The sequence below is a fragment of the Telmatherina bonti genome (assembly GCF_933228915.1).
Source record: "Telmatherina bonti genome assembly, chromosome: 21".
Taxonomy (NCBI): domain Eukaryota; kingdom Metazoa; phylum Chordata; class Actinopteri; order Atheriniformes; family Telmatherinidae; genus Telmatherina; species Telmatherina bonti.
This window is the reverse complement of record NC_136630.1, coordinates 21,683,142-21,709,880: the sequence shown is the minus strand read 5'-3', so window position 1 is coordinate 21,709,880 and position 26,739 is coordinate 21,683,142. Positions and strand designations below refer to the sequence as shown.

The 26,739-nt window shown below is 41.3% G+C and overlaps 3 protein-coding genes across 3 annotated transcripts; all 3 read left to right on the top strand.

Annotated features, from left to right (window-relative positions):
- The first annotated feature begins 94 nt into the window (after positions 1-94).
- gspt1 (G1 to S phase transition 1) lies at positions 95-12,911 on the top strand. The gene is made up of 14 exons (XM_079261502.1): positions 95-489; positions 775-819; positions 3,179-3,448; positions 3,535-3,568; positions 3,821-3,898; positions 3,999-4,179; positions 4,280-4,434; positions 4,609-4,749; positions 5,479-5,572; positions 7,348-7,428; positions 9,091-9,264; positions 9,772-9,861; positions 10,393-10,561; positions 12,155-12,911. Exons 1-14 carry the CDS (start codon positions 294-296, stop codon positions 12,205-12,207), a joined length of 1,761 nt encoding a protein of 586 aa, XP_079117628.1. The 5' UTR covers positions 95-293; the 3' UTR covers positions 12,208-12,911.
- A 1,349-nt stretch (positions 12,912-14,260) lies between these two features.
- Positions 14,261-19,055, top strand: rsl1d1 (ribosomal L1 domain containing 1). The gene is made up of 9 exons (XM_079261118.1): positions 14,261-14,308; positions 14,566-14,705; positions 15,024-15,162; positions 15,272-15,420; positions 15,793-15,894; positions 16,750-16,843; positions 17,868-17,978; positions 18,065-18,232; positions 18,369-19,055. Exons 1-9 carry the CDS (start codon positions 14,270-14,272, stop codon positions 18,507-18,509), a joined length of 1,083 nt encoding a protein of 360 aa, XP_079117244.1. The 5' UTR covers positions 14,261-14,269; the 3' UTR covers positions 18,510-19,055.
- Positions 19,056-21,681: 2,626 nt separating this feature from the next.
- Positions 21,682-22,173, top strand: LOC306771440 (transmembrane protein 238-like; the record flags this gene model as incomplete). The annotated part of the gene is made up of 1 exon (XM_079260606.1): positions 21,682-22,173. One exon carries the CDS (start codon positions 21,682-21,684, stop codon positions 22,171-22,173), a length of 492 nt encoding a protein of 163 aa, XP_079116732.1.
- Positions 22,174-26,739: the final 4,566 nt, after the last annotated feature.

The window sequence follows — 26,739 nt, the reverse complement described above, 5'->3', positions numbered from 1 at the left end:
AAACTTAATAGTTTGAGGTTTTGTCTGGGTCATCATTTTAATCCAGCTATGAATGTATAGTCCTATGCTGCCCCCTAGCGGTGGGTGGAGGACGTGCAGCTGCCGTGCACCACCTCGTCAGCTACGGATCCATACGCTGATCAAAGCCAGGCTTGACAAAGCTATGGGAACTTCACCAAACGTGCTGCTAAGAGTCTGAAACAAACCAGCAACTAATAGTGTTTTTAAGGAACTATAAAAATCATCCACCTAGGTCGGTAGTGAAAACCTTGTCAACTCTGGAGGAAGCAGCCATGGACCCGCGAGACGCAGCCCCGGAATCATGGGACCTGGAGGTGGATGCCGAGGCCCCGGCTCCCGCGGCGGGTCTTCCCACTGCCTTCGCCGCCCTCAATGTTAACGCCAAGCCGTTTGTCCCCAACGTTAACGCCCCGGTATTTGTACCAAGCTTCCTTCAGGCCAGCACCGCGGAAATACCGGCTTCAGACGGTGGGTTTAACCTCAACCAGCTGGCTGGAAGTTAGCTTCACCCGCTAGCCTCGGTGCTAATCCGGCTAAGTTAGCTTTTCTGGTTGCAACTCGGCGTGTTCAGTCCGGCCACTGCCTTCAGTATATCCATTTCCTACTAACCGCTTAGCAAGGCTTTGTTCATGGGTTATAAGGGTATAACAGCTGTTTTATAACACGTAATTCCTCACAAGAAACCGTAAGACGTGGACACTCTCTTCATATAAATATTAAAGTTTGACAAGCTTTGTGTTTCTGTCCCCAAAGGTACCCCTGACCCAGCTGCTAACATGGAGGTAGCAGACACAGCCGGTATGCATCCACAGTGCACTCCTCACATTGCATGTTCAGGTTTATAGAGCAACAGATCTGTCTGTCATGCATGTTGTTATCAGACAGTCGTGGGTTTGGACTGAGGTGCGCGGATTTGAGACCCCATGCGGTCTAGTAAAGCTTACTGCACCATATTTGGGTTTTTGGCATTGCTCAAACCATGTGCATGGATGGACCTACGTAAAAAAAATGATGCAACCTTGCTCCCTACCCGAAATAGATATCCCATTGACACTTGTGATGACAAGTGTACCATGTCCAAGGCTGTGGGTCTGCTGTGTGGCCTGCAGAGCAATTTGAAAGCATGTGATTACCCTTGAAACTAGTCATCATGTGCTGTCCAGCTTAAATTTTTATTTGATTTTTTATTTGATAGGGACAAGTATGCTCCATGAATGATGGCACATACTACAGCATTTTAGCCAAGGCTAATTCTCAGTGCTGTCTGGGGGACCACATTTAAGACTACTTTGCAAAGACAAGTTATTCCACAAAAAAGGGCCAAAAGGGTTATCAATCATCCAGGTTATATGGAGCATACAAGTAATTTATTTTTGAAAGTATGTTGCCTCAAAGTTTGTGACTTGGTTCAGTTTAAAATAGCTCAATTTTGTGTTCAAAGTTCAAAGTAAAAAGATGACATATACAAAAGATGTTCAAAGACAGAGTTGCTGTGTACAATCTGAGAGGTAAAGCTATGTTACAGAAACCATATGCTCGCACCGCCCTAAAAAGCAGATGAGCCTTCTGCTCCTTCTCAAACAAGGTATAATGGTACACAAATATACATCCCTATTTTGTGTTGTATTTGTGTTTGAGATAAATAAAATTTAAAAAAAAAAATGCTCGTCCCTAGTTGGGCCTTTACACAATAAGAAAGTATACACAGTTTACATTGCATTGCGAAAATGAAAAGGTACACATATGTGCCTTTATATATACATTCAAAATACTATACATATATATATATATATATATATATATATATATATATATATATATATATATATATATACACCAAAATGTAAAATTAAGTAAAACACATTCAAGGCTGTCAATAAAATTCAGTCTGAAATAAGAACATTTCAATACATTTAATCAAAACTACCGTTTTGCCACCGACATGGAAAAAATGACAATACTAAAGGTGAGTGTAGGCCTGATTTGTCTTTATCCAGTTCTTAAGTCGGGAAGTAAACCTTTTAAAATCCGGTATGGTCTTAAGGTTTGTTGGGAGCGTGTTCCATAACTTAGAACTCTTCACAGAAAAAGCTGTCTGTCCAAAACTAGTCCTAAAATATGGGATCTTAAGTCATGGTTTGTCACACTTCTGGTAACTCTGCTGCTGTTTTGTCTCTCAACACATGTGCTTAAAGTCTCAGGTACTAAATGAATCGACCCAAGTCAGGTTTATTCGTGGTTTTTGGCTTCTCTTCCTCAAGTTACAGAGTTCTTATGTTTTTCACCTGGAGCAGACAGAAACAAATCATCAGACTCGGGTCACACTAAAGACAGATTGGTCTGGAATAACCTTTCCTTTTCACATCTCCGACAGACACGTTGATGGAGATGCATGTTATAATAAGTTCCCCTTGAGATTTCACCGAGCTTGTCTGAAAGATGGAATATAATTACAGGTTGATGAGTCAGTCAACAAAGTCAAAGCACGAACAGCTTTCTGAGTTGTCAGTCAGTTTCTCACAGGCTCATTATGAGTGAAGATTGATTCAGAGGAAAATAGGCATTGAATGTGACTGCTGGGCTGTGTAATTTCATACTTCACAGAATTAGGGAAGCTCTTTTTGTGTATGTGTGTCACCATGGAAATCTGCGTTTTCTGTAAGACTCAGCATCTTTTAGGCCAATTTGTTGATGAGTTGCTCTCCTGTGCCAAATCGTTTCTATTGATGGCATTTTGAACAACTGCATAGTTTTCACAGACAGCCGGCCTTGAAGCACTGTCATTATTAGATTATTTGATAAGTCCAGCAATACAATATTACTCCTATAAAAAGAATTAATGAACACACACAATTTGAAATGCAAATGTCAATGTTATTTTTAAAACTGTCCAAATTTAACAAGGTATATTAGGACAGAATTAAGGGTCTGCTTTATTGTTGCAATGATTATAATGAATGTAATCAGAAGTCTGGACTCTTGATCTTTGGTTAAATGTTTGCTAAATAGTCAAACACAGTTGTTTGTTGTGGATCTGCAAACTCTCTGCTTCATTAAAGTTTCCCTGTGTATACATAAAACTGCTAAGCTGTCATCACAGTCCTGGTTAGTAATGAGGAAATGGGACTGGAGATGCACTAAACGTGTTTGCTTGCAGCTCCAGTGGAGAATGGAAACACAGAAGCAGACATGACCACAGAGGAGGAGACGTGGGAGCAGAAGGAAGAGCCCGGGGGAGGTGAGGGAGGTGGAGGACAGGAGGATTTGGGGACAGCAGGACCCTGTGAGGAGGGGGGTGCAGTAGGGAAGGAGGATGAGGAGATGATGGAGGAAGAAGAGGAGGAGATGCCCATGCCTAAAGTGGCTCCGCCACCTCCTGATGCTCCTAAGAAAGAACACGTGAACGTGGTCTTCATCGGTCACGTAGGTATGTAAACTAATATGTTTTATTTTAAAGGCAAATTCTAGGTAATTCTAATTATCTTTAAACATTTTTACTCGTTCTCATGTCAGACGCCGGCAAATCAACCATCGGAGGACAAATCATGTGAGTAATCCATGTTTTACGTTCTGTGCTTGTGTAATTTAACCTGTTTGGATATATTTTAACTCTTTACTTTCAGATGGAAATGCAGAAGTCAAACTACAGACAGGAAATATAGATTGTTACATCTTAGTATCTGAAGACGCTGAGTGGATATATCTGCAGCGACTGTGATAATACTGTGGCTGCGAGCTGCAGTGCAACAGGTTGCATTTTTTGGGTCTGACCAGCTTTTCTTGGTGTTGTCGTTGTTAGGTACCTGACTGGAATGGTGGACAAGCGAACCCTGGAAAAATATGAAAGAGAAGCGAAAGAAAAGAACAGAGAGACATGGTGAGAAAAGAACAGCGTTAAATGGATGTTTTGGTGAAATGTGTGGATGACATTCAGCTTGTTTTCTGTAACTGGTTTTAATATATATGCATGTTTGCAGGTACTTATCATGGGCTCTGGACACAAATCAGGAGGAGAGGGACAAGGGGAAGACGGTTGAGGTTGGAAGGGCTTATTTTGAGACGGAGAAGAAACATTTCACCATCCTGGATGCTCCCGGACACAAGAGCTTTGTCCCCAACATGATTGGCGGGGCGTCACAGGCTGACCTGGCAGTGCTGGTAAAGTGGACTAACATCAGGAACTGAAAGTCCTCCACTCTTCTCATCTGTCTGTTTATGTGATACAAACTTGAATGTACTTATTATCAATCTGTTTTAGGTCATTTCAGCCAGAAAGGGGGAGTTTGAGACTGGATTTGAGAAGGGGGGACAGACGCGGGAACACGCCATGCTGGCTAAAACGGCAGGAGTTAAACACCTCATTGTGTTAATCAACAAGATGGACGACCCCACTGTTAACTGGAGCCTAGAAAGGTGAGCAGGGCTGAGATAAAAATCAATTTGATGTATGAGGAAAAAGTTAATTTTGAGGCTATCTCTATGAAAATCTTCAATATGGCTTTTAGGTTTGAAATGCCCATCAGCTACGTTTAAGCTGTTTATTGTTTGAAAGGTAAATTTAACCGGTTTTCGTCCCTTTTTTCACAGGTATGAAGAGTGTAAAGAGAAGCTGGTGCCATTTCTAAAAAAGGTGGGCTTCAACCCTAAAAAGGACATCCACTTTATGCCTTGTTCTGGACTCACAGGTGCCAACCTCAAAGACCCTGTATCTGAATGCCCCTGGTACACGTAAGTCAACTTGAACTATACAGAGGTGGTAGACAGCAGAAGTTTAAGTTAATGCATGAAGTAAATCAATAAGTAAATGAAGATGTCAGTACAAAAGTAGTTGAAGTTTAAATTGTATTCTTGATTTAATAAAGAATAAAAGCAGTGTTGACTTAAATAAAGAACAACTATTTAATCTCCTTATCATCATCATCCTAATAGTAATCATAGTCTTCATCATCACTACATCACCTTAATCCTCATCGAACCATTTACTGTAAACTGACAGACATTAGTGATAATTAGGGTGTTACGACTGCTCATTGCTCCATTCAGAGCCTGTAATTGTTCTAATAAAACTAAACCGCATGATGATCACAGCAGCAATGATGAAGCTTTGATGGAGGTGACATAACTGTTGTAACTCATCATTTCTTCCTCATCCTGACTTGTAGAACTGCTCGTGCGTTAAAAGAGACCAGACAGTGTGTATTAGAAGTCATTAGAGGCTTCAATGAGGATTTGTTTGAATTAAAAAGCATTAATGTTAACGAAGAAAAACTGCGTCTTTGTCTTTTCGCTGCACCCTTTAATCTTCATCAGTGGGGACAGCTTATAAATCCTGGAGGAAAAGAATGGAGCAGATGAGTGGTTTTGTTGATTCGTTGGCTGATGATTTATGAGGTTGGCGTTTACTTAAATGCCCTTGAAAAAACAAGTTAATAAATGGTTTATCGTCTCCTCTCCCAGGGGTTTGCCATTTATTTCCCACCTGGACAGTTTGCCAAACTTCAACAGATCCAGTGACGGACCTGTCAGGCTACCCATCGTAGACAAGTACAAGGTGAGCAGCTGGAGGCCTCCCAGTCTCCTCTGTTGGTGGAGAAAACCAGAAATGAGTTGTAGCTTCTCGGCTGCAGACATGCGTTTTGCACATTTAGTCAAAACCTTTTTTCTCTTCCTTCTTTTTCAGTTTCTCATTTTCCTTCTTCCTGGTGGCTTTCCCAAAACAGACAAAATGCACCCCCCACACACTCCACAGGCCTCTGTAGGCATTCCTCTTTAAGCATTCGATTTCCTGGCGCTCTGGTCTAGATTTTGGACGCAGCTCAAACACTTGCTGTCAGTCTGTTCTGCAGCGTCCTTACAGTAAACATCAGCCATTTCATTTTCTTCATTTGTCATCTTCTCTGTTTTTTCTCGTGATGTCAGCTTTGTGTGGCGTAAACACTCGTTTCTCTGCGACTGCATAAGAGCCTTATGCAGTAGTTATAAGACTAAGTAGGCTTAACTGGTGTTCTCCTGATCTAATGGGATTACGGTCTAGTTAACAAGGTGCTGCTGTGCTGACGGCCACCCAGCTGAGAGACGATGCAGCGACTGTTCAGAGCTGCAGATGAGCTGTGGAGCTCCTTTCACCCCTCATAATCCCAGTGTTTAACTCATTTGTTATTTCATTGACAGAAGTGAATCATATGAGCATTTTATTCTTATATCTGACAAAGTTTGTAGATTTGTAAAACAGAAACAAACCTCACAGTTAAAGAAGTGATTCACTTTGTTGTTGCGTCATCTAAAGGATTGATTCAACATCATCCTGTCTGCTTTAACTGGGATGCCACCACCAGCAGCCAGTTGCACCCTTGTTAAGATTTAAAAAAAAATATATATATATATATACATATATATATACATGCATACGTATCTGTAAAACTCACAGCATCCACACATGAAAAAATTTAAAGCAAATGTTTTAATGCAGAAGGACAGACATGCATTACTCCAATACTTTACCTGCAGAAGCGGTCTGCAGTAACATAAAGCAGACTGGGTTGTACTGGAAAAACTGATACACAACCCCCGTCTGAACGGACCCATCCAAGGAGCTCCTTTCTAACCATGTCATGTCCAACCTGATGCTTTCTGCCAGGGATGCACACTTGGTTTAATAATGTGTTGTTTCTCCACAATAGCTAATAATGAGCTGTCTCCTGTGTCAGGACAAGAAAAAATGGTCAGGAATGACAAAACAAAGCGGGAAGGGGCCCATGTTTTCATGTTGTACTCGTATTTTCAAACCTGTCGTTTTGTGTCAAAACGTGTGTTTATGAGAGCTGTGACAAACGGCTGCCTGGCTCTGTTCCTCAGAGTTTTTTAAACCACCAGGCTAATTACAGACTACCAGGAGAAGTTACCATGGTTTTGATATTTTCTGCAAGATAATGTATATTTTCTGAAATATTAAACAGTTTCTTCAGCGCGTTTGTATTAAAAGAGTTTGTTCATAATCTGGTATTGTAAAACTGATGTTGATAGTTGGACTGTAGTTGTATCTCAGCAAGTTTAAATAAACCAGTCTTCAAAATACAGTTAAAAAGTTTTTACAAGGTAAATTAAACTTTAAATAAATCACAAAACCATAATAACTGTATTTTAGCAGAAGTATGGTGAACCAGAGGACAGAGTCGTCATTGTGAATAGAAACATCTCTTCTTTCTATTGTCTGTTTAATGCAGACATAAAAGACCATTTTTAAAAAAAGACTTTACACAAAGAAAATCAGACTTTACTGAATCGTAATAGTTCATCTTTCTGATTGTGTTCTCCATGTGTTTCCAGGATATGGGTACAGTCATCCTCGGGAAACTGGAGTCTGGATCCATCAGTAAAGCCCAGCAACTGGTCATGATGCCAAACAGGGTGAGTTTCCCATCTTAACCTTCCTCACCTCTTTCACACAAAGTGCATTTGAATGAACGTCTTATAAAACATCAGTTCAGTTTAAACAGTTATGTTTACACCTGACAGGCGCTTTGGATTTACAGTCTCTTAAATAAAAGAAGATACAAACAATAATATAACCACAAATGGCATTCAGACATCCAGGACCCGTCAGGGCAACAGATCTGGTTGCAGGCGCGTATTTACAGGTCATCATTAATAATAATATATTTTTTTTTTTTTTTTTTTTTTTAAAAAGCCGATCAATAGAACCACGGCATTTATAGTTGATAAGTAAAAGATGAATAAAATGTAACAGTGACTAAGATCTTATAATCATCAAACGCTGTTCACATCATTTAAAAGTTTGATGGCAGAAGAAATAAAGTAGTTGAAGCGTCTGCTGGTTCGCCTTTGTGGGGGAAGATGGCGCCGTCCAGAAGGCACAAATCAGAGTGGTCATTTAGTTATACTTTGTTTTCTGGACCTCCTGATTCTTCCAGGGAAGCTCGGATTTGTTAGCGGGCCAGATCTTCATTCTGTTATGAAGCCTGTTCATGTCCTCGCAGATAAAACAAGCTGAAAAAAGAAAATGTGAAGAAAAACTTTTAATAAGAAAATGATTAAACAGGACAGAAAATGGTTTTTGCTTTTGAATCAAGTGGATTTTTGGTTGTAATTTTACAACAAACTTAAACTCCGTCAAACAAGGTTCTCAAGTACTTGAAACTGTCAGAAATAGCACTTTTACCATGGAGGATGTTTGGCTTTGGAAGGTCACAGTTCTTACTAAAATCTAGGATGAAATTATTATTTTTTTTGTTAAATCTTTATTACAGCATTTTATAAATGCTAGCAGTTCACGGCCATGACCATCTGCTGTCTCCTGCAGCGGCGTCGATCGGACTCTGTCGTCAGAGACTTTTACAACACGGCTGCCATGTTGCGATGCCCTGCAGCTGTCTGTGTACAAAGTAGTGGCAACTTAGGATGGTGTTCTGATACTACGAAACCCGATATAAAATGTGCAAAAGTAGGGCTGTGGAAATGCAGACCTGAACACAAAGAGATGAATCTGTGGAATTATTTTGCATTTGTGATTATGGTCCACACTCCTTACAAGTAAAGAGATGTATGTGTACTCATCTCAGTATTTGTTATTGGCAAGTACGCATTGTAAGAAAATCCATGTGGATTAAAGGAACGCTGCATCCCCAGTGAAGACTGGACACAGCTCCACTGAGTTCCTGGATTGGAAATGATGACTTTGGCAAAAAGCTGCTGATTGTTAAAAAGTTTTAAAGTAAGAGTGAAATCTGATCAGGCAACATGAAATCTGAAGCAGGTCGCTTCATTAAATATGAGGCTGTAATTTGTTCAAATCGGAAGAGAAATAAGCCAATAAAAGTCACGGATGGGATTTAGGTTTTTGAGACGTTTTTGCACTTTGTCTGAAATAAAGGTTGAACATGTTTTCTACTTTCTGCTGTTGAAAGCAACGGCCTACGTTAAAACGAGAACTTGAAACCACTAATCTGAGTCACATATCCTGTTTCAGTACACTAGTATCTTTTTATTTATGACTTTCACACACACACACACACACACACATATACATGTATTTAAATGTGTGTGTTGCAGCACACAGTGGAGGTACTGAGCCTGCTCAGTGACGATGTGGAGACGGATGATGCTGGTCCCGGTGAGAACCTCAAGCTGAGGCTGAAGGGAATCGAGGAAGAAGAGATCCTCCCTGGTTTCATCCTCTGTAGCCCTGACAACCTCTGCCACTCTGGCCGCACCTTTGATGCACAGGTAAAAACCAAATGACCGCTGCTCAGAGACATCAGGTTTTAAAAGAGTTTTAATCACGATGTTCAAATGAAAGATTCAGGTGTTGGAAGAGTGGATTACCTATCACTTATTCCACTTCATGCTGGAAAACAAGCTAAGGATGCAGCTTTCTCCGATGAAACACTCAAAAACTAAATGCATCCTCTTGTAGGTTGGCATAGCAACAGCATCAAATGACTGGGTTCAAGATCTGTCCAAAGCCGGGCTTTTGTGGGTGGGATGGCTGCGTTTCGTACCGATCTGTTTCCGGTCTATATAAAAGCAGCCAGTCTGTCTGATGCGTAACAGCTCACAGGCCAGCTGGAGGAGTTTGAATTGTTGGAACGGGACTAAATGGCAGAGGACTGTCGTTCCCTTCCTGTGTAGGAACCTAGAAAATAAACTGTGAAATCATGAAGGAGAATGATTTGAACTGGTGCTTAAACAATTGAGAGAAACTCTTAACCTGACTTGTTTGTTTTGTTTCAGATTGTCATCATTGAGCACAAATCAATCATTTGTCCTGGTTATAACGCAGTCCTTCACATCCACACCTGCATTGAAGAAGTGCAGATCACAGTAAGTTACTGTTCTGCGGTCCTGCAGAAGCTCCTACTCCAGCAAAAAAGAGACATTTGAGTTACATGTTGGAGAACAGATGCATGATGGCATATTTATCCAACGATGATGTCATTCTGCTTCACGCTTGGGTCGACACAGCACCACCATGAATACAAACTTCTTTTGAAAACATGGTCTACCCTGTGGGATTGCTTCCATCCAGCTGATCCTGGAGAAATGACACAGCTATCCTCCCCTCTGCTTCCCACAGACTCTAAGTTTAAATCCCTCACTGAGGATCAATCTGTATAAAAGTATCTTCTGCTGAGCATTAAGCATGACTAAATTAAACAGAATAAATAAACATATCTTTTTTTCCAGCTTAGTTTTCTTGTTGTAACAGTGGAAAGTGCTCTGATACCTTTTAGTTTATCTTTGTCAGAAACTGGAGAAATACTTATTTCTTTGTTTAATTTGCTCCAGTTGTTTTTAGTTGGCCTCCTGGCCTGAATGGGCCGTGCTTAAAAGCTGCTAAATTCTCCCTTACAGGCCTTAATCTGTCTGGTTGACAAGAAGACGGGAGACAAAAGCAAAACACGACCTCGCTTTGTCAAGCAGGACCAGGTGTGTATCGCCAGGCTCCGGGCCGCAGGAGTCATCTGCTTAGAGACCTTCAAAGACTTCCCTCAGATGGGACGATTCACGCTGCGAGACGAGGGTAAGGACGGCCGAGGCGGTTTGTCTCATGCAGAGCTGGAGATCAAGCTGAGAAGGAAGAAGGATTTCAGAGCAGCTCTGTTTTTGAGACAGACGAGGATAGTTCATATCAGAGGCTGCAAGCAGTTTCACTACTGTATGTCTAACTAGAACAGCTTAAACCAACGCAGCAGCACAAAGTGAAGCATCCTGTCCAGAGAAAGTGGTAAAAAAAGAGAAAAAATCCCAGCGCTTCTGTGGTATTTTATAAATGAAGCCGCAGCATACAGTACTAATTTGCACACACACACACTGACTGTGTGAGAGAGTTAAGTGAATCATGTAAGACACAGAAGAGATAAAGTGTGTTTTTGTGCTGATGTTCTCAGTTGTTGTTTGTTATGAATAATGGTAGGTTTAAGACCTAAAAGACCGGCAGCAGAGATATACTGTATGATGATGATGATGTGGTAGCTCTGAGAGCATGTGGAAAAGAAAACCAGTACTCAGAAGACTCAATATTTTTGTCCATAGCTGTTCCAGTAAACACACTTTAATGCCCCTCTATTTATGCCCCCCTGAACAAGGGACACAGAGCAGGGAAGGAATTTATCTTCACAGATGAGTGTTTGTCTCTTCATCCCTGCATGCCGATATCTTGAAATGTTTTAAATTGATCTTATTTATCAAACAGGATTTACAGGGAAATCCATCAGTGGCAACGTATTCAAACACCTGACAGTGTTCGTCAGTGATGCTGCTAAACAAGGGTTAAAAATACTAACATAGACAATGCAGCTCTATGCAGAACTATAACAATGTTCAGTCTTTTACTGGTGATGAAATACAGTAAAGTGAATTGTTGAGAGGAATCTTCAGTTTCTGCTGCTTTATAATTAGATAAATACGTCTTTCTTACACTTTTCTCTAATAAGCAGATTAAATGCGTAACCAGCTCAGTGTTTAGAGCATTGCAGTCATAATATCTTGCTTGGATAGTTTCCATAAACCCACTCTCACAGCCTAACATTAGCAGTTTCATTTGCTTTCTCGTTAAACCAGTCAGTGCTCTGGTCAAAAAGAGGAGGAACTGAAAGTTAGGGCCTGTTTCTGAATCAGAAGTAGGGGCTAGTTTCCTCTTTAAGTCTGACTTTTAATCTCGCTAGCTGAAGAAATGTCATGAGGTGGCTCCACAGAGTTCCTTAAAAGACATATTTAGCAGAGAAAAGGTGTTACGGTATTTACTGCGCTGAGTTTTTACAGCAATAAATTCTCTGGATGTGTTCATTTCCTTCACTTCCGTTCATGTATTTACCCTGCTGCAGTCAGACGTGCTCAGTTTTCTCCTTGTGGTACTTACTAAAGTCTTAGTACAACAGTTAAACTATTCGTAAGGAAGTGCTTAAGTATCAGGTCAATGTTTGAGAATAACCTTAAATACTTCTTTAAAATTCTTTAGGATGCAACTTCAGGATTTTTCATGCAATACACAGTTATATACCATGAAGAAAATATTTACAAGTTCCCTTTCGCAGCTCACCTAAAGGATCATATCTGTGTCATTCATCCACTGATCCAAACTTGTTTTGTGTGTCCCTTCTCTTTGTACCACCAGGTAAAACTATCGCCATTGGTAAAGTGCTGAAGCTGGTGCCAGAAAAGGACTAAATGCACCACTGACAGCATGCATGGAGTTCTTCCACTCGTTAGCAGAGGAGAAACGCTGCCAGAGCCGACCCAAACACCTACTCTCTCTTTACACACATCTTTGCTGAAGAGAAGAACAACAACAACAAGGAGGGAGGAAGGAGAATAAAATCATGTCAGAAGAAGAAAAACAAGACTGAATCAGTTTTTATGATGAACAATATGAAATGAGAGACCAAGTCCAGTGTGTCAGCTTTCTCATATTGAGAGCTCAGCTATGCCACTAATGTAGCTACATGCACCACACCCCCTACCCTCGTTTCTCCCAAGGCCAACCGCTGTGTCGGCTGGCCACGCCACGTTTTTTTGTTTTTTTTGTTTTTTTTCTTTTTTTTTAGAAAGAAGGCGGATGCAGTGTTTCCAAGCTTGGAAAAGAAAAACAGTTTAGAAAGATTTAAATATCCTGCGAAGCACCAGGATTAGCTTGTAGTTATGCTATTCAAAGTGCAGTTCTCTTTTTAAGAGTGGGGTTAGGAATCCAGCAAAGTTTTAATTTGGTTTTAAGGATTGCTGAACCAAAATCTTTAGTTTGGTCTCTCCACGTGAGATGGTTTAATTGGACTGAGCTCACATGCAGTAATGATCTGATGATCCATGGCTAAACACACTCACACGAACAGAAACAGACAGCTGTTATATAATATCAAGTGAAAATAAAAAGATCAAGCGGACAGAAAGTTGTATGAGTGTTTTTTTCTGTTTCTATTCACAACTGATTTAAAGTTTGCATGAACACATTGTTTTATTTTAAATTCTGTTTATTTCTTAGATATTTATAATTGTTTATTTTCATAATGAAAGAAATATATAAAAATGTATAGAAAAGAATCCCATCAAGCAATTATTTAAAAAAACAAAAAGTATATATATATATATATATGTATATATATATATATATATATATATATATATATATATATATATATATATATATGTGTATATATATATGTATATATATATATATATATATATATATATATGTGTATATATATATATGTGTATATATATATATATATGTATATATATATATATATGTGTATATATATATATGTGTATATATATATATATGTATATATATATATGTGTATATATATGTATATATATATATATATATATATATGTGTATATGTGTATATATATATGTATGTGTGTATATATATATGTATATGTGTATATATATGTATGTGTATATATATATATGTATATATATATATGTGTATATATATATATATATATATATATATATATATATATATATATATATATATATATATATATATATATATATATATATATATGTAACAGTATAAATAATAGAGACAGAAATAATTTACATTTAATATTGAGATTTTTTTTTTTCTGTAAGAAAAGGGGTGAAACTATGGAAAACAATGGAAAAGCCCAACAGATTAAAGGAAAGTTTAAAAAAATTTAAGAGAAGGTACAAAATGCAGGTATATATGAGCTTGACACCTGGATAACAAAGATTTAACAAAGAACGGTTTTGACCGTGTTTTGAAGCCAGAAATATTGTGATATTCTGTTGAATTTGTTTCCTCGGGAGGAGGGATGTGTGTGTAGTTTTTTTTTTTTTTTTTGTCATTGTTTTTGCTTCTTTTGTGATAGAGTTGGAGTGTTACAGTGTATCGTAGAAATTAGTAATGGTTAAATAAGTTTATACTGCTGCCTACTCCTCTGACATGAAATGTGAAGATGTAAATATTGTAAATGAAAGAGCGTGTTTGAAATAAACTTTATTGAAATAATTAACATTTCTCTTTTTTAAAAACTCTTTTGAGAAGTCAATTATATATATTCTTTAAGCTTTAAAATAAATTTATCAGGGACAATTTTTTTATTACATAAAAAGCTTGTTGACAAATTCTGGGCACCTTCACCACAAGCGCCGTTTTGTTATAATTTTTGTATGAATAAAGTTTTTGGAGTTTGTATTTCCTGCCGTCGGTCTCTGGAACTGCTTAGTGCGCATGCGTAGCTACAGCGTACACGTGAAGTGGACAGCATGGCTGAAAAAACAGAGCTAACATTGGATCGGGCTCAGGTACAGCTTTTATTTTATCCCTCTGCATGTACAGTACAACAAACTACCGTGGCGGATACTTTAACTTTTATTTGAATTACTTTAATTACCTTTTCGGACGTAGCAGTCAGTAAATAAAGATTAGCTGGCTTGTTTGCTTGCTAACTTTAGCCACGAAGTTAGCTGGTTCACATAGACTCATTTAGTATAAATATCCGGATGGAGAAAACTGGTGGAGGATTGTTGGTTCTTTTTTAATTAAATGTTTTGTCTTTCAGGTAAAGAAAGCCGTTCAGGCCTTGCAGGCTTTCCTTAAAACCAAATCTACCGGTGAGTCGTTGTTCCTGAACGAGACACAGCACATCAGCCTGCTCTTCACCCTGTGGAAAATACCCAGAGTGACACAAACCATCCGCATGTAAGTCCACCAGACAAAAAAATCCAGAGGTTATGTCTGATCTGTAGTTTTATCTGTATGCATTTTTTTTCTCAGTATCTGAGCACAATTCCTTGATAATGACAGATACAGAAGACAGAATTCTAAAGTTATAAATTTTTTATTTTGGCATCAATGGTCAGAGGAAGGGTTGGGTTGTGTGTTTTTAAATGTGAAACTGTTTTTATTTTTTTCATGTTAAGCACTTTGATATGCTTTTGTATGAAAAGTGCTATACAAATAAAGTTTGATATGATTTGACATACCTCCTGGGTATTGTGCGCTCCTCTCCTCTCTCAGACCCTTACCCCATGGCCAGCGTCCTGACACAGAGGAGATATGCCTCTTCACTAGAGATGAGCCTAAGATGACCTCAGATCAGACTCAGAGATTTTACAAGAGGCTGCTTGAGGAGAAGGGTGTCAAAAACGTATCTGAGGTAACTAACACTCTCTAAAGTTGTGGTGCAATTGGCTGATTTGATTCAGTAAGATCTTAAGACATGCTCGTAATGCTGGGCATAATATTGACGTTATTTGTTTTTGCAGATTATTCCTTATAAAGTACTGAAGACAGAATATAAACCTTATGAAGCCAAGCGCCGCCTGCTTGGGAACTTTGACCTATTTCTCTCGGATGATCGTATCCGCCGCCTGCTGCCATCCCACATTGGAAAACATTTCTATGAAAGAAAAAAGTAAGAACCACCTTAACTGTGTCAATGCTAGACCTTTTTTAGATTTGCAAAATCTGTGTATGTATATTTTATAAGCTCAAAAGAAAAAAAACTATGTTCGACTTCTAACAAGCACATTTACTATAAGGAGCTGAAAACTCTGTCTTTCTAAGCAGCCAGTACAACACAAGAGGTAAAAAAAAAAAAAAAAAAGCCAACCTATTACAGACTAATACATGAAAAAAGATGTTAATAGGGGCAAAATTCAATTATGAAAAATTATGCAACCTTTATTTTATTGGTTCATTCTGAAAAATATGACATGAATTCCTATTTTTATTCCACCTTTTCATGTTTTTTTTTTTTTTTTGTTTTTTTTTGTTTTTTAACCAGAGAGCCGCTGTCTGTTAACCTGCAGAGTAAAAATCTGGCCAGAGACATCCAGAGAGTCATCCAGGGCACCACCATGAAGGTTACCAACAAAGGCTGCTGCTGGTGAGATTCATCCCAAACAGTCGATCTGAGCTCTCTTCTTTTTTTTTTTTTTATTAGCTGAAAAAACAGATTAAAGGTTAATTTATGCTTCTTTTACGTGCAAAAATGATTGCCTGTTTGAAATTACAGCTGCCCATATACATGCATGCAGCCTTTACGTCGGTGTGGTTGTCAGACAGTACATCCACTAGAGGGCAGTGGAGAGGCCAGAGTTCACAACTGAGTTCTCAGTTTAGTGGCTGATAACGGTAACCATAGCAACGGTGGATGATTTCATGGTAACGTAAATTCTCAGACATGCATTAAAAAGAAGAGGCCATGGTCTGTGCAGTAATTAAATTCAGAACGGCTTATTCTTTGGGGGGTTTTTTTCTCCATTGCTCAACACTGCCCACATAGTTTTCGTTGGTACTGCTCCATTTGCTACACCAGGGGACACATCAGCAAGTGCCCTGGAAACAGATCAAATGTGGCATGTAAAGTAAGCAGCTTTGTGTCCATCTTTAGTGTGGAGCATAAATAGGCTTTAAGTCTCAAAAATGCATTTTACCAGTAAGGGCAACAATATAAAGAGTAGGCTAAGAATGCTAAGAAAGAACTAGTAGAGATAGTTGCACCTCAGTACAACCTGTGTCAATTCTTCTCGTTTGACGTGGGTATCACAGGTGCTAGAGAAACTCACCGTTAATCCAGATGGACCTCCTTCCTGTGGGGCTCGTCTCTACAACTCTGATACAATGTGACTGAAGCCATGTTCTCATGAAATGAGTAACTGCATTGATTCTTGAACTGATGTGACTTCAGCTCTGAGCTACACCCAGTCATTGTCACCTTACTCTGCGCTTTGTGTTGCAGTATGGCACGTGTTGCCCATTCTGGCATGACTGCAGATGAGGTGACAGATAACATCGAGGCGGCAGTTCAGACTATCATGGCTAAATTGCGAATGGTGAGTCCAGCAACGAAGAGAATGGTCTGTTTTCATAAAGGATTGTTCATTTTCTGGCCAGCCCCCCCCCCAAGGGGGGCCCAGAGTAGAGTGGAAGATCAAAAAATACCTTTTTTCTTGTGTTTGATTTCTATTCTAGACACTGACAAGTGGACTTTATGTCATTAATAGGCTTTAAAAAAAGAAAAATTAAGTTTGTGGTGTCCCTTGTTATTTTTTTTATATTTTTTAATTTAGTTTAAAAATTTACCTTGGCTGATAAAAGGTTGAAAAACACTGGACTAAGGAGCGATGACTCCCTTCTGGAGTTGTTTTGGAAGTTCCAGAAAAATGGCAGACGGGACATTTTACTGATACGAAAAGGAAAATCTGTTCAGCCTGGTAACGCCTCACTTTTAAGGAATCAACCTTGGTGCCCATAAAAATATCGTGTGATTAATTAGACTGTAGCAGCAGCACCACAAGGCAACAAGACTTTTTTTTTTTTTTTTTTTTAACTATTTGACAAAATGATCTAGGACCAAGGCATACAAGAATAAATGTCACTAAGTTAAGAGCTGCTTGACTCCTGTCATGATAATACAATTTTCCAGGCCTGGCCTGATAGTCACACAGGAAGAAATGAGAACATGTTTTTTTTTTATGTCTCTTCAGCGTGTTAAAAAGGAGCCAAGTGCGAAAATTCAATGATGAAAAATGTGTTGTTTAGAAATAAATCCATAATAATCTTTGATCATTCTGATTTTAGTATGAGTGCAAATGATCGTCATCCTACAGATGTTTCATTGGATTTTTCTATCAGTAATTTTACTTGATCTGCTCCAACTTAATGTAAAGCACAAAGTTTAATTATTAATGTGCACAGTCAATGAAGGGTAATTTACACAAAATTGTTAAATATGTTTTACAGCACTATTGGATTAGTTGCTTAAAGAGCAACAAATCAAAAGTCATCTCTTTGTGGCAGTTTGACATATATTTTATTCATAAACTGGAGGTTGTATCACTTATTTGCCATTTACAGAAGGGTCCAGTCATGAAGCTGATCCACTTAAAGAGCCAGACATCAGTGGCGCTGCCCATCTACACCTCAGACCTGAACCACCTCAGCGTGCTTCAGACTGGAGAAGATGAGGTGAACACCTGAAGAACAGTCTTGTCTGAAAGAATTTCTCCATTCAGTCTGTGAAACAAACTTTTTTTTTTAATTATTTATTTAAGGGAGATGCAAACAAAAAGAAGGCAAAGAAGATCAAGAAAGAGAACAAAAAGCAAGCAGATACTTCTGCAAAGAACAAGGAAGCGCTGAAAGAAAAGATGGAGGAAGAGGACGAAGAAATCCCACAGCTGGTTCCCATAGAAACACCCAGCAAAAAGGCCAAGCTGGGGGTCAGTATTGTTCACAGCTGCTACAAGTCTTGAGCTCTGGCTGCTTCTAAACATTTCAGCTCATGATTCAGAACAGTTTAAGCAGCTCTGATGCCATTAATGGACTGATGTTACCGCTTTTGTCTCTCCGCTGTAGAAACCATCCAAAAAGAAGCAGCTGCAGAAAGCGTCCAAACCTGCAGCAGCGAAGAAAGGAGCAAAGGCTCAGAGCAAAGTGACAAAGAAGGCTGGGAAGATGGAGCCAAAAGGGAAAAGAAAAGGGCCTAAAGTCAAGTGATTTCTTCTGGGAGCTTGTTTGGAGTCTCGACATGAACTTTTGACACAGATCAGTGTTTTCTAGTCTGTTGTTGCTTTATGAATCATATAAAGTCTGACATGTACATTTTTCTCGGCTACACTGTCTTAACTGAAGAAGTTTAGAGTTGACAAATAAGCCATCATACAGTTTCATCTCTTAAAGTATTCAAGCTAAAGAAATGTAAAGTGTTTAGAAGTTTCATCAAGTTTAATTTGTATGAAAATATCAGCTTTGAAAAGACTGGTGAGTGTTGGTGTTCACATTCGGCCGCACAGATAACGATGCAGTGATCTGCTTAACTATGATCACCCACATCAACAAGCGGCCTCTCTCATCCCATAAATTGTTCAGGAATGACTTTAGAAACACACAGAGATGTCAACTCCTTCCCACAGCTGAAAATATTCTGGTTCCAGACTCCACAGGACACCCAGAGATCCTGTCTGTGTCCCTGTCCTTCAGCTCTGCTGTGACCAAAATACAATACAGGTGGCTTTCATGTTGTGGCTGTTTTTTTTTGTTTTTTTTCCCACTGCTGATTTACAATAAACAGTTCTGGCGTAATGTATCAGCAGCGACTCCTGTTGCTTGTAATGAGCAGCTGCAGTTTTCTAAATCACAAATAACTTCTTTCATATTGTTAATTTTACCAACAAATCCTACATATTTATTGTGATGTAACAAAAACAATTTGTTTAACTGTTTATAACATTTCTTAAATCTTCTACCGTTGGCAAACCTGTTTATTTCCAGTTGAACTGGTCCCACATTTGAAGGGAAAATGCTTTTGTGGGATGAGCAGCAGAGTTAATATGTGGGTTGTGTGTGTGAAAAACTTGCCAATTTTTCTTAGCTGATGCCAAACAGCTTATTCTGGTTTCTTGTACATGAGTTACAGATTATTGGTTGTCTGGCAGCATCTGAGCATGAACCCTGTTGCAGCTGATTCAAGCATACTGCCGTGTTTGACCAGGATGGGCGGCAAGCACCATGCTTAAAGCTGCACATATTAGATTACAGCTGTTTTATTTTACTTCTTGGCTGCCTTTAGTCTCACATAGACTTGAACTAAAAACAGTTCCAGTTTTTACAAAGATGCTTTCTCCACATCCAGAATAATTATAATTCCCCCAATAGGATGAAGCTTTTGTTTGTCATTTTCAGTTCAATTCAGTTTTACTTCATTCATCCCCGAGCTGAAATTCAAAGTTCAAGACAGCTTGTGCTGGATTTTATTTTATTTGTGACATTATTAAGCAAAATCATTTTTGGGATGACATCAGCAGGGAAACATGAGTGTCACTTGACCGCTTTGAGTCACATTTAACAGCTGTGGAAGTCATGATGTTCTTGTGTCATCAGCAGTTAATGAAGCCATAAAAATGTCTTTACGTGCAAGGAAATTAGTGCTTTGGGACTGAAAGGAAATGCGCTCTGGATTGTTAGGATTTCTAACTTCTAACAATCCAAGATCAATTTGATGACATCCAGCATATTCCATAATGATGCACCACCATGTCACAAGGCAGGAGTGATGAAGATGTGGCTTAGACATTGTTCCATTACATTTTTGGATCCATGGTCCTGGAAATCTGGCTCTAACTCCCACTGTGAACACATGGACACACAAACCAACAAACCAGGATCAACTTGAGGCAAGAACTGCAGTGCCTTGTTAAATCTACCAGCCTGTCTCCAGCCAGAGTCCTGCCTTTGGGTTCATCCTCTTCATCACCCCATGACATGCACACTTCTTTTCTTTCATAAATTCCACTTGAAGAAGTCCTGCCTGACATTCCTTCTTCTAAACAATCCCACATTAACCTGTTTGTACATTCATTTTTCATCAGTGCTTTTGACAAATGCAACAAATAAAACCAACTTCTTTCCAAGCCCAAGTAGGTTCATATTTTCTAGGCTTCAACTTCAACATCGGCTCACCATGCCACTGGGATGGGATTCTCCTCCCAAAACAACAGTGTTGACACTTCTCAGTCCACCATCATAATAACTAGATGTGAGTTGTTTATCCAACTTTTATGCTTTAGCAAACGTTAGCCTTGAAAACTGTTTGCACTCTCTGAATGCAGCCATCGACGTGCGCTTCTATAGCTGTCAGCTGTATCAGGTAACAGACCCATTGTTAATGGGATTAGACTCCTGCTTGTGCAGCTGCTGCCTGCATGTAATAATGCAAAGTGGACACAAATGTATCCACCATGGGGGACGTTGCCTCTTCAATATATCTCTTAAGATGTTGAGCATGTTCAGACTAGTACGGTCCTGGATTTCGGTAGTAGCGTGGTTGTTTTGGAGGTTTTATGTAACCAGAACGTTCGAAGTGTGGTGGCATTGTTGTCAACAGTCTGGTTGGGTCTGTTCATCCAAGCCCTCCCTCCGCTGTGTGGGTGCGGTGGGCCATCTGGAATTACAGCTTGCTCACGGGTTACTGGGCAGGAGTACATGTTCAGCTTGTCATCATACAGATGCTGCAGCTCAGTCTGCAGTCAGACTGAACATGAAGGGACAGCAGAGAGGGATGACAGAAGAAATTTGGAGCTGTGTTGGTGCAAAAATACAGCGTTAACAGGAACAATTTCTACCATGGAGACTATTAGAGAAACTTCTCTTCCTGATGGGAGTGAAAGCCTGTGTCCAGACCCTCCGTCTCCAGCTGCAACGGCCCCAGGCTGGACCCACTTCCACAAACCCATTACTGCCATAGTGATGGGAGCTTTGATGTCTGCCACAGGTGCGCTTCTCTTCCTCCTCCAGTCGTCAGGGGTGACTGATGAATCCCGGTCCATAGCCTCGGCCTGCCTGTCCATCGGGCTGATGTTTGTGGTGGTGGGGCTGGTGTGGATCCCCATTCTTAAAGAGAAGCACAGGCGGAAGCGATACAGCCAGGGGCCTTGAAGAGAAAATGGGACTGTCTTTTTTTTAATGTGAAAATGGAAATGCTATTTTTGTCAGCCATGATGCAATTGAAACATCCAGTACAGTCAAGCTGGTGTGGCTCTTCCTGATAACAGCTTGTAAAACGCTGGACTTTGACCAGTGTCAGAGGAGTTGTTTCATGTGAGGACTCCCATTTCACTGTCCTGTTGTGCGTGCTTACAACGTCTACTTTGGGGTGTTCTCCAGTGCCATCATGTCAACGGTAGAGGACGACCCAGCCACTGAGAAGAGGTACGAAGGAGTTGGTCGGTGCAAGTGCTCATTCTGGTTTGCAGTGGCCCACGACATACTTGGTGTTTTCATCATAATGGTGGGGGTGTTTGGAGGCCTGGTTGTCCACGATTTGTTCATCTATGCTGGGGCCATTATCATCTTCCTCAGCCTGATCTGGTGGGTGTTTTGGTACTCGGGGAACATTGATGTGCCCCCCAATGAGCTGGAGGACGATGTGGGCCTGATCAGACTAAAGAAAAGTGCACTCAGCCAGGTTGTGCGACGGGTTTCTGACCGCCTCTCTAACGGGATCAGGAACTCTTTCAGAAAGAAAGACCAAGCTGTCAGAGAGGAACCTGCAGGAGACAACGGACCTTCAAATATCGGTACTGATGTGTCACTCTCCACTATGCATAACAGCACCAATGCTTCCTCCTCAAAAGAGTTTATGAGAGAGACCTTGTCAGTATGAACTAATGCATAAAAGACTGTAAAAAACTCTAAGAGACTTTTTTTTTTTTTTTTTTCTGAACCGCTTATTCCAATTCAGGGTCGCGGGGAAGCTGGAGCCTGTCCCAGCTAGCTTTGGGCGACAGGCAGGGTACACCCTGGACAGCTCGCCAGTCCATCGCAGTCTCTAAGAGACTATTAACTAGAATTTATTGAGAGTGATGTACTGTTTGCTCTGCGCTGGTAATGATTAGACAACACTGAAGTCTCATTTAGATAGGGTCTGCATGCTTGTATGTTGCTGATAAGAAGTCAACTTTGCACACAATGACAATGTTTCACCAACACCTCTGAAGAGATTTAGAGGAAGATCATTTTATTATAAATTTTAAAAAAAAGGAGAATTATAATGGAGAGATGTGTAATGAAGATACATTGTTTTATCTGGATAACTTGTGAAGAGCATTTGTAGCTGCTGTGATTTTACTTTCAGTGTGTGCTGATTGCCGTGTTCTGGGACAATCTGCTTAAATGTAAATACTGAAGATTTTGAAAGAAGAAACGATTATGCCTTATGGAGACGCTCAAACATCACACCAGTCACAGAGATGCTGAAGATGGACCTCAAATTTACAAATTATGATGATCGCAAAGAGTCCTAAATTCCACTTGAACAATGAATCTGATACCTGATCTACAGCTGCTGAAAATAGTGTTGATGTACATTTTTCAAACAGCACTAACAATATTTAACATTATGTACAAGATCATGACTGTTTATAAATCTATTATTATTTGCTGTATGAATTGTGTCTAAAAGAAAAGTTCAAAAGTTTTAATGTCATTAAAACCTTTCATAATCCTAAATCTGTGTATATCTGAACAGTCATGTATTTTCTAGATGTACAAGGTGTCTCTTATGTAAGTTTTTCTTACGTTGAATGCTGCCTTGTAGAAACACTAAAGCTGCATTTAAATGGCTGAACCTTGATGTTTTTGATACCTAAAATGCTGCTCAGAATGTGTCCTTTTAATTAGGTTTATGGACTTGCAGAGGAATAGTCTCTAGATTGGGAAATTCTGAATATCCAGAATGTTAATGTCACACGCAAGAAACAAGTACAACGTAGTTCCAAAAGAGTTGGGATGGCATCTTATATGTAAACAAAAAAAAAAAAAAAAAAAGCAATGATTTGTAGATCCAATAAACAATTGTTTCCCTCCACAGTAGAGCAACAAAATATGTTTAAACTGAGACATGCTACTGTTTCATGGCAAATCTTACTTCATCTCATATGTGATGGCAGCAAACCGTCTCAAAAACACTGAAACAGGTTGATGTTGACTGTTGTGAAGCATCTCCTCTTCTTTAAACAATTGTCTGTATAAGTCCAGGAAGGAAGGACAGCTTCTTTAGAAGAGGAATGTTGTCTCCTTGTGTGATAGGACTGCAGTTATTTAGTGGTTTTGAGTCCTCTCTGTCCTATTACAAGTTTCATATCAGTCTAAATGTTTTTCATTGTTGGAAGGTCTAAATTGGTGGCAGGTCAGTCCATCACTCATACTATTCTGCAAAACCATGCTATTGCTGCAGATGAAATATTAAGTTTAGCACTTAGTTTAGACATTGCCATTATTGATCTCCAAACTTTCAGAGATGCAGAAGGTTATAAGGTCTGATGACAAGAGGATATGATAGGATACAATATGATACAAAATTAAGTTTGCAATATGAAATTAAACAATACAACCCGACACGATATGATGCGATACGCCGCAATACACCGCGACGATATGATACGCGGCAATACGTAGCAGGGCGATAGGTAACAGGGCGATAGGTAGCAGGGCGATAGGTAGCAGGGCGATAGGTAACAGGGCGATAGGTAGCAGGGCGATACGTAACAGGGCGATAGGTAGCAGGGCGATAGGTAACAGGGTGATACGTAGCAGGGCGATGGGTAGCAGGGCGATACGTAGCAGGGCGATACGTAGCAGGGCGATACGTAGCTGGGTGATACGTAGCAGGGCGATACGTAGCTGGGTGATACGTAGCAGGGCGATACGTAGCAGGGCGATACGTAGCTGGGTGATACGTAGCAGGGCGATACGTAGCTGGGTGATACGTAGCAGGGCGATACGTAGCTGGGCGATACGTAGCAGGGTGATACGTAGCAGGGCGATACGTAGCAGGGTGATACGTAGCAGGGCGATACGTAGCAGGGCGATACGTAGCAGGGTGATACGTAGCAGGGCGATACGTAGCTGGGTGATACGTAGCAGGGTGATAGGTAGCAGGGCGATAGGTAACAGGGCGATAGGTAGCAGGGCGATAGGTAGCAGGGCGATAGGTAACAGGGTGATACGTAGCAGGGCGATGGGTAGCAGGGCGATAGGTAGCAGGGCGATAGGTAACAGGGCGATAGGTAGCAGGGCGATAGGTAGCAGGGCGATAGGTAGCAGGGTGATACGTAGCAGGGCGATGGGTAGCAGGGCGATACGTAGCAGGGCGATACGTAGCTGGGCGATACGTAGCTGGGTGATACGTAGCAGGGCGATAAGTAGCTGGGTGATACGTAGCAGGGCGATACGTAGCAGGGCGATACGTAGTTGGGTGATACGTAGCTGGGTGATACGTAGCAGGGCGATACGTAGCTGGGTGATACGTAGCAGGGTGATACGTAGCAGGGCGATACGTAGCAGGGTGATACGTAGCAGGGCGATAGGTAACAGGGTGATACGTAGCAGGGCGATGGGTAGCAGGGCGATACGTAGCAGGGCGATACGTAGCAGGGCGATACGTAGCAGGGCGATACGTAGCTGGGTGATACGTAGCAGGGCGATACGTAGTTGGGTGATACGTAGCTGGGCGATACGTAGCTGGGGGATACGTAGCTGGGTGATACGTAGCAGGGTGATACGTAGCAGGGTGATACGTAGCTGGGTGATACGTAGCAGGGCGATGGGTAGCAGGGCGATACGTAGCAGGGCGATACGTAGCAGGGCGATACGTAGCAGGGCGATGGGTAGCAGGGCGATACGTAGCAGGGCGATACGTAGCAGGGCGATACGTAGCTGGGTGATACGTAGCAGGGCGATACGTAGCTGGGTGATACGTAGCTGGGCGATACGTAGCAGGGCGATACGTAGCTGGGTGATACGTAGCAGGGCGATACGTAGCTGGGTGATACGTAGCAGGGCGATACGTAGCTGGGCGATACGTAGCAGGGTGATACGTAGCAGGGCGATACGTAGCAGGGTGATACGTAGCAGGGCGATACGTAGCAGGGCGATACGTAGCAGGGTGATACGTAGCAGGGCGATACGTAGCTGGGTGATACGTAGCAGGGTGATAGGTAGCAGGGCGATAGGTAACAGGGCGATAGGTAGCAGGGCGATAGGTAGCAGGGCGATAGGTAACAGGGTGATACGTAGCAGGGCGATGGGTAGCAGGGCGATAGGTAGCAGGGCGATAGGTAACAGGGCGATAGGTAGCAGGGCGATAGGTAGCAGGGCGATAGGTAGCAGGGTGATACGTAGCAGGGCGATGGGTAGCAGGGCGATACGTAGCAGGGCGATACGTAGCTGGGCGATACGTAGCTGGGTGATACGTAGCAGGGCGATAAGTAGCTGGGTGATACGTAGCAGGGCGATACGTAGCAGGGCGATACGTAGTTGGGTGATACGTAGCTGGGTGATACGTAGCAGGGCGATACGTAGCTGGGTGATACGTAGCAGGGTGATACGTAGCAGGGCGATACGTAGCAGGGTGATACGTAGCAGGGCGATAGGTAACAGGGTGATACGTAGCAGGGCGATGGGTAGCAGGGCGATACGTAGCAGGGCGATACGTAGCAGGGCGATACGTAGCAGGGCGATACGTAGCTGGGTGATACGTAGCAGGGCGATACGTAGTTGGGTGATACGTAGCTGGGCGATACGTAGCTGGGCGATACGTAGCTGGGTGATACGTAGCAGGGTGATACGTAGCAGGGTGATACGTAGCTGGGTGATACGTAGCAGGGCGATACGTAGCTGGGTGATACGTAGCAGGGTGATACGTAGCAGGGCGATACGTAGCAGGGCGATACGTAGCTGGGTGATACGTAGCAGGGCGATACGTAGCTGGGCGATACATAGCTGGGTGATATGTAGCAGGGCGATACGTAGCTGGGTGATACGTAGCAGGGTGATACGTAGCAGGGCGATACGTAGCTGGGTGATACGTAGCTGGGTGATACGTAGCAGGGTGATACGTAGCAGGGCGATACGTAGCAGGGCGATACGTAGCTGGGTGACACGTAGCTGGGCGATACGTAGCAGGGCGATACGTAGCAGGGCGATACGTAGCAGGGCGATACGTAGCAGGGCGATACGTAGCAGGGCGATACGTAGCTGGGCGATATGTAGCAGGGCGATACGTAGCAGGGCGATACGTAGCTGGGCGATACGTAGCTGGGCGATACGTAGCTGGGTGATACGTAGCAGGGCGATACGTAGCTGGGTGATACGTAATGTTTGCATAGAATAATAAGCAATAGACGCTGAATGGTCCTTTTTCTCTCTGATCTGATAAACATGCGGTCTG

Excerpts from the sequence above, each read along its gene's own strand:
- gspt1 (XM_079261502.1), top strand. The coding sequence starts at position 294 with ATGGACCCGCGAGACGCAGCCCCGGAATCATGGGACCTGGAGGTGGAT. Across the intron at positions 3,899-3,998 it reads GAAAAGAACAGAGAGACATG|GTACTTATCATGGGCTCTGG; the intron begins GTGAGAAAAGAA and ends GCATGTTTGCAG. Across the intron at positions 9,265-9,771 it reads GCCGCACCTTTGATGCACAG|ATTGTCATCATTGAGCACAA; the intron begins GTAAAAACCAAA and ends GTTTTGTTTCAG.
- rsl1d1 (XM_079261118.1), top strand. The coding sequence starts at position 14,270 with ATGGCTGAAAAAACAGAGCTAACATTGGATCGGGCTCAG. Across the intron at positions 15,895-16,749 it reads ACCAACAAAGGCTGCTGCTG|TATGGCACGTGTTGCCCATT; the intron begins GTGAGATTCATC and ends TTTGTGTTGCAG. Across the intron at positions 16,844-17,867 it reads TCATGGCTAAATTGCGAATG|AAGGGTCCAGTCATGAAGCT; the intron begins GTGAGTCCAGCA and ends TGCCATTTACAG.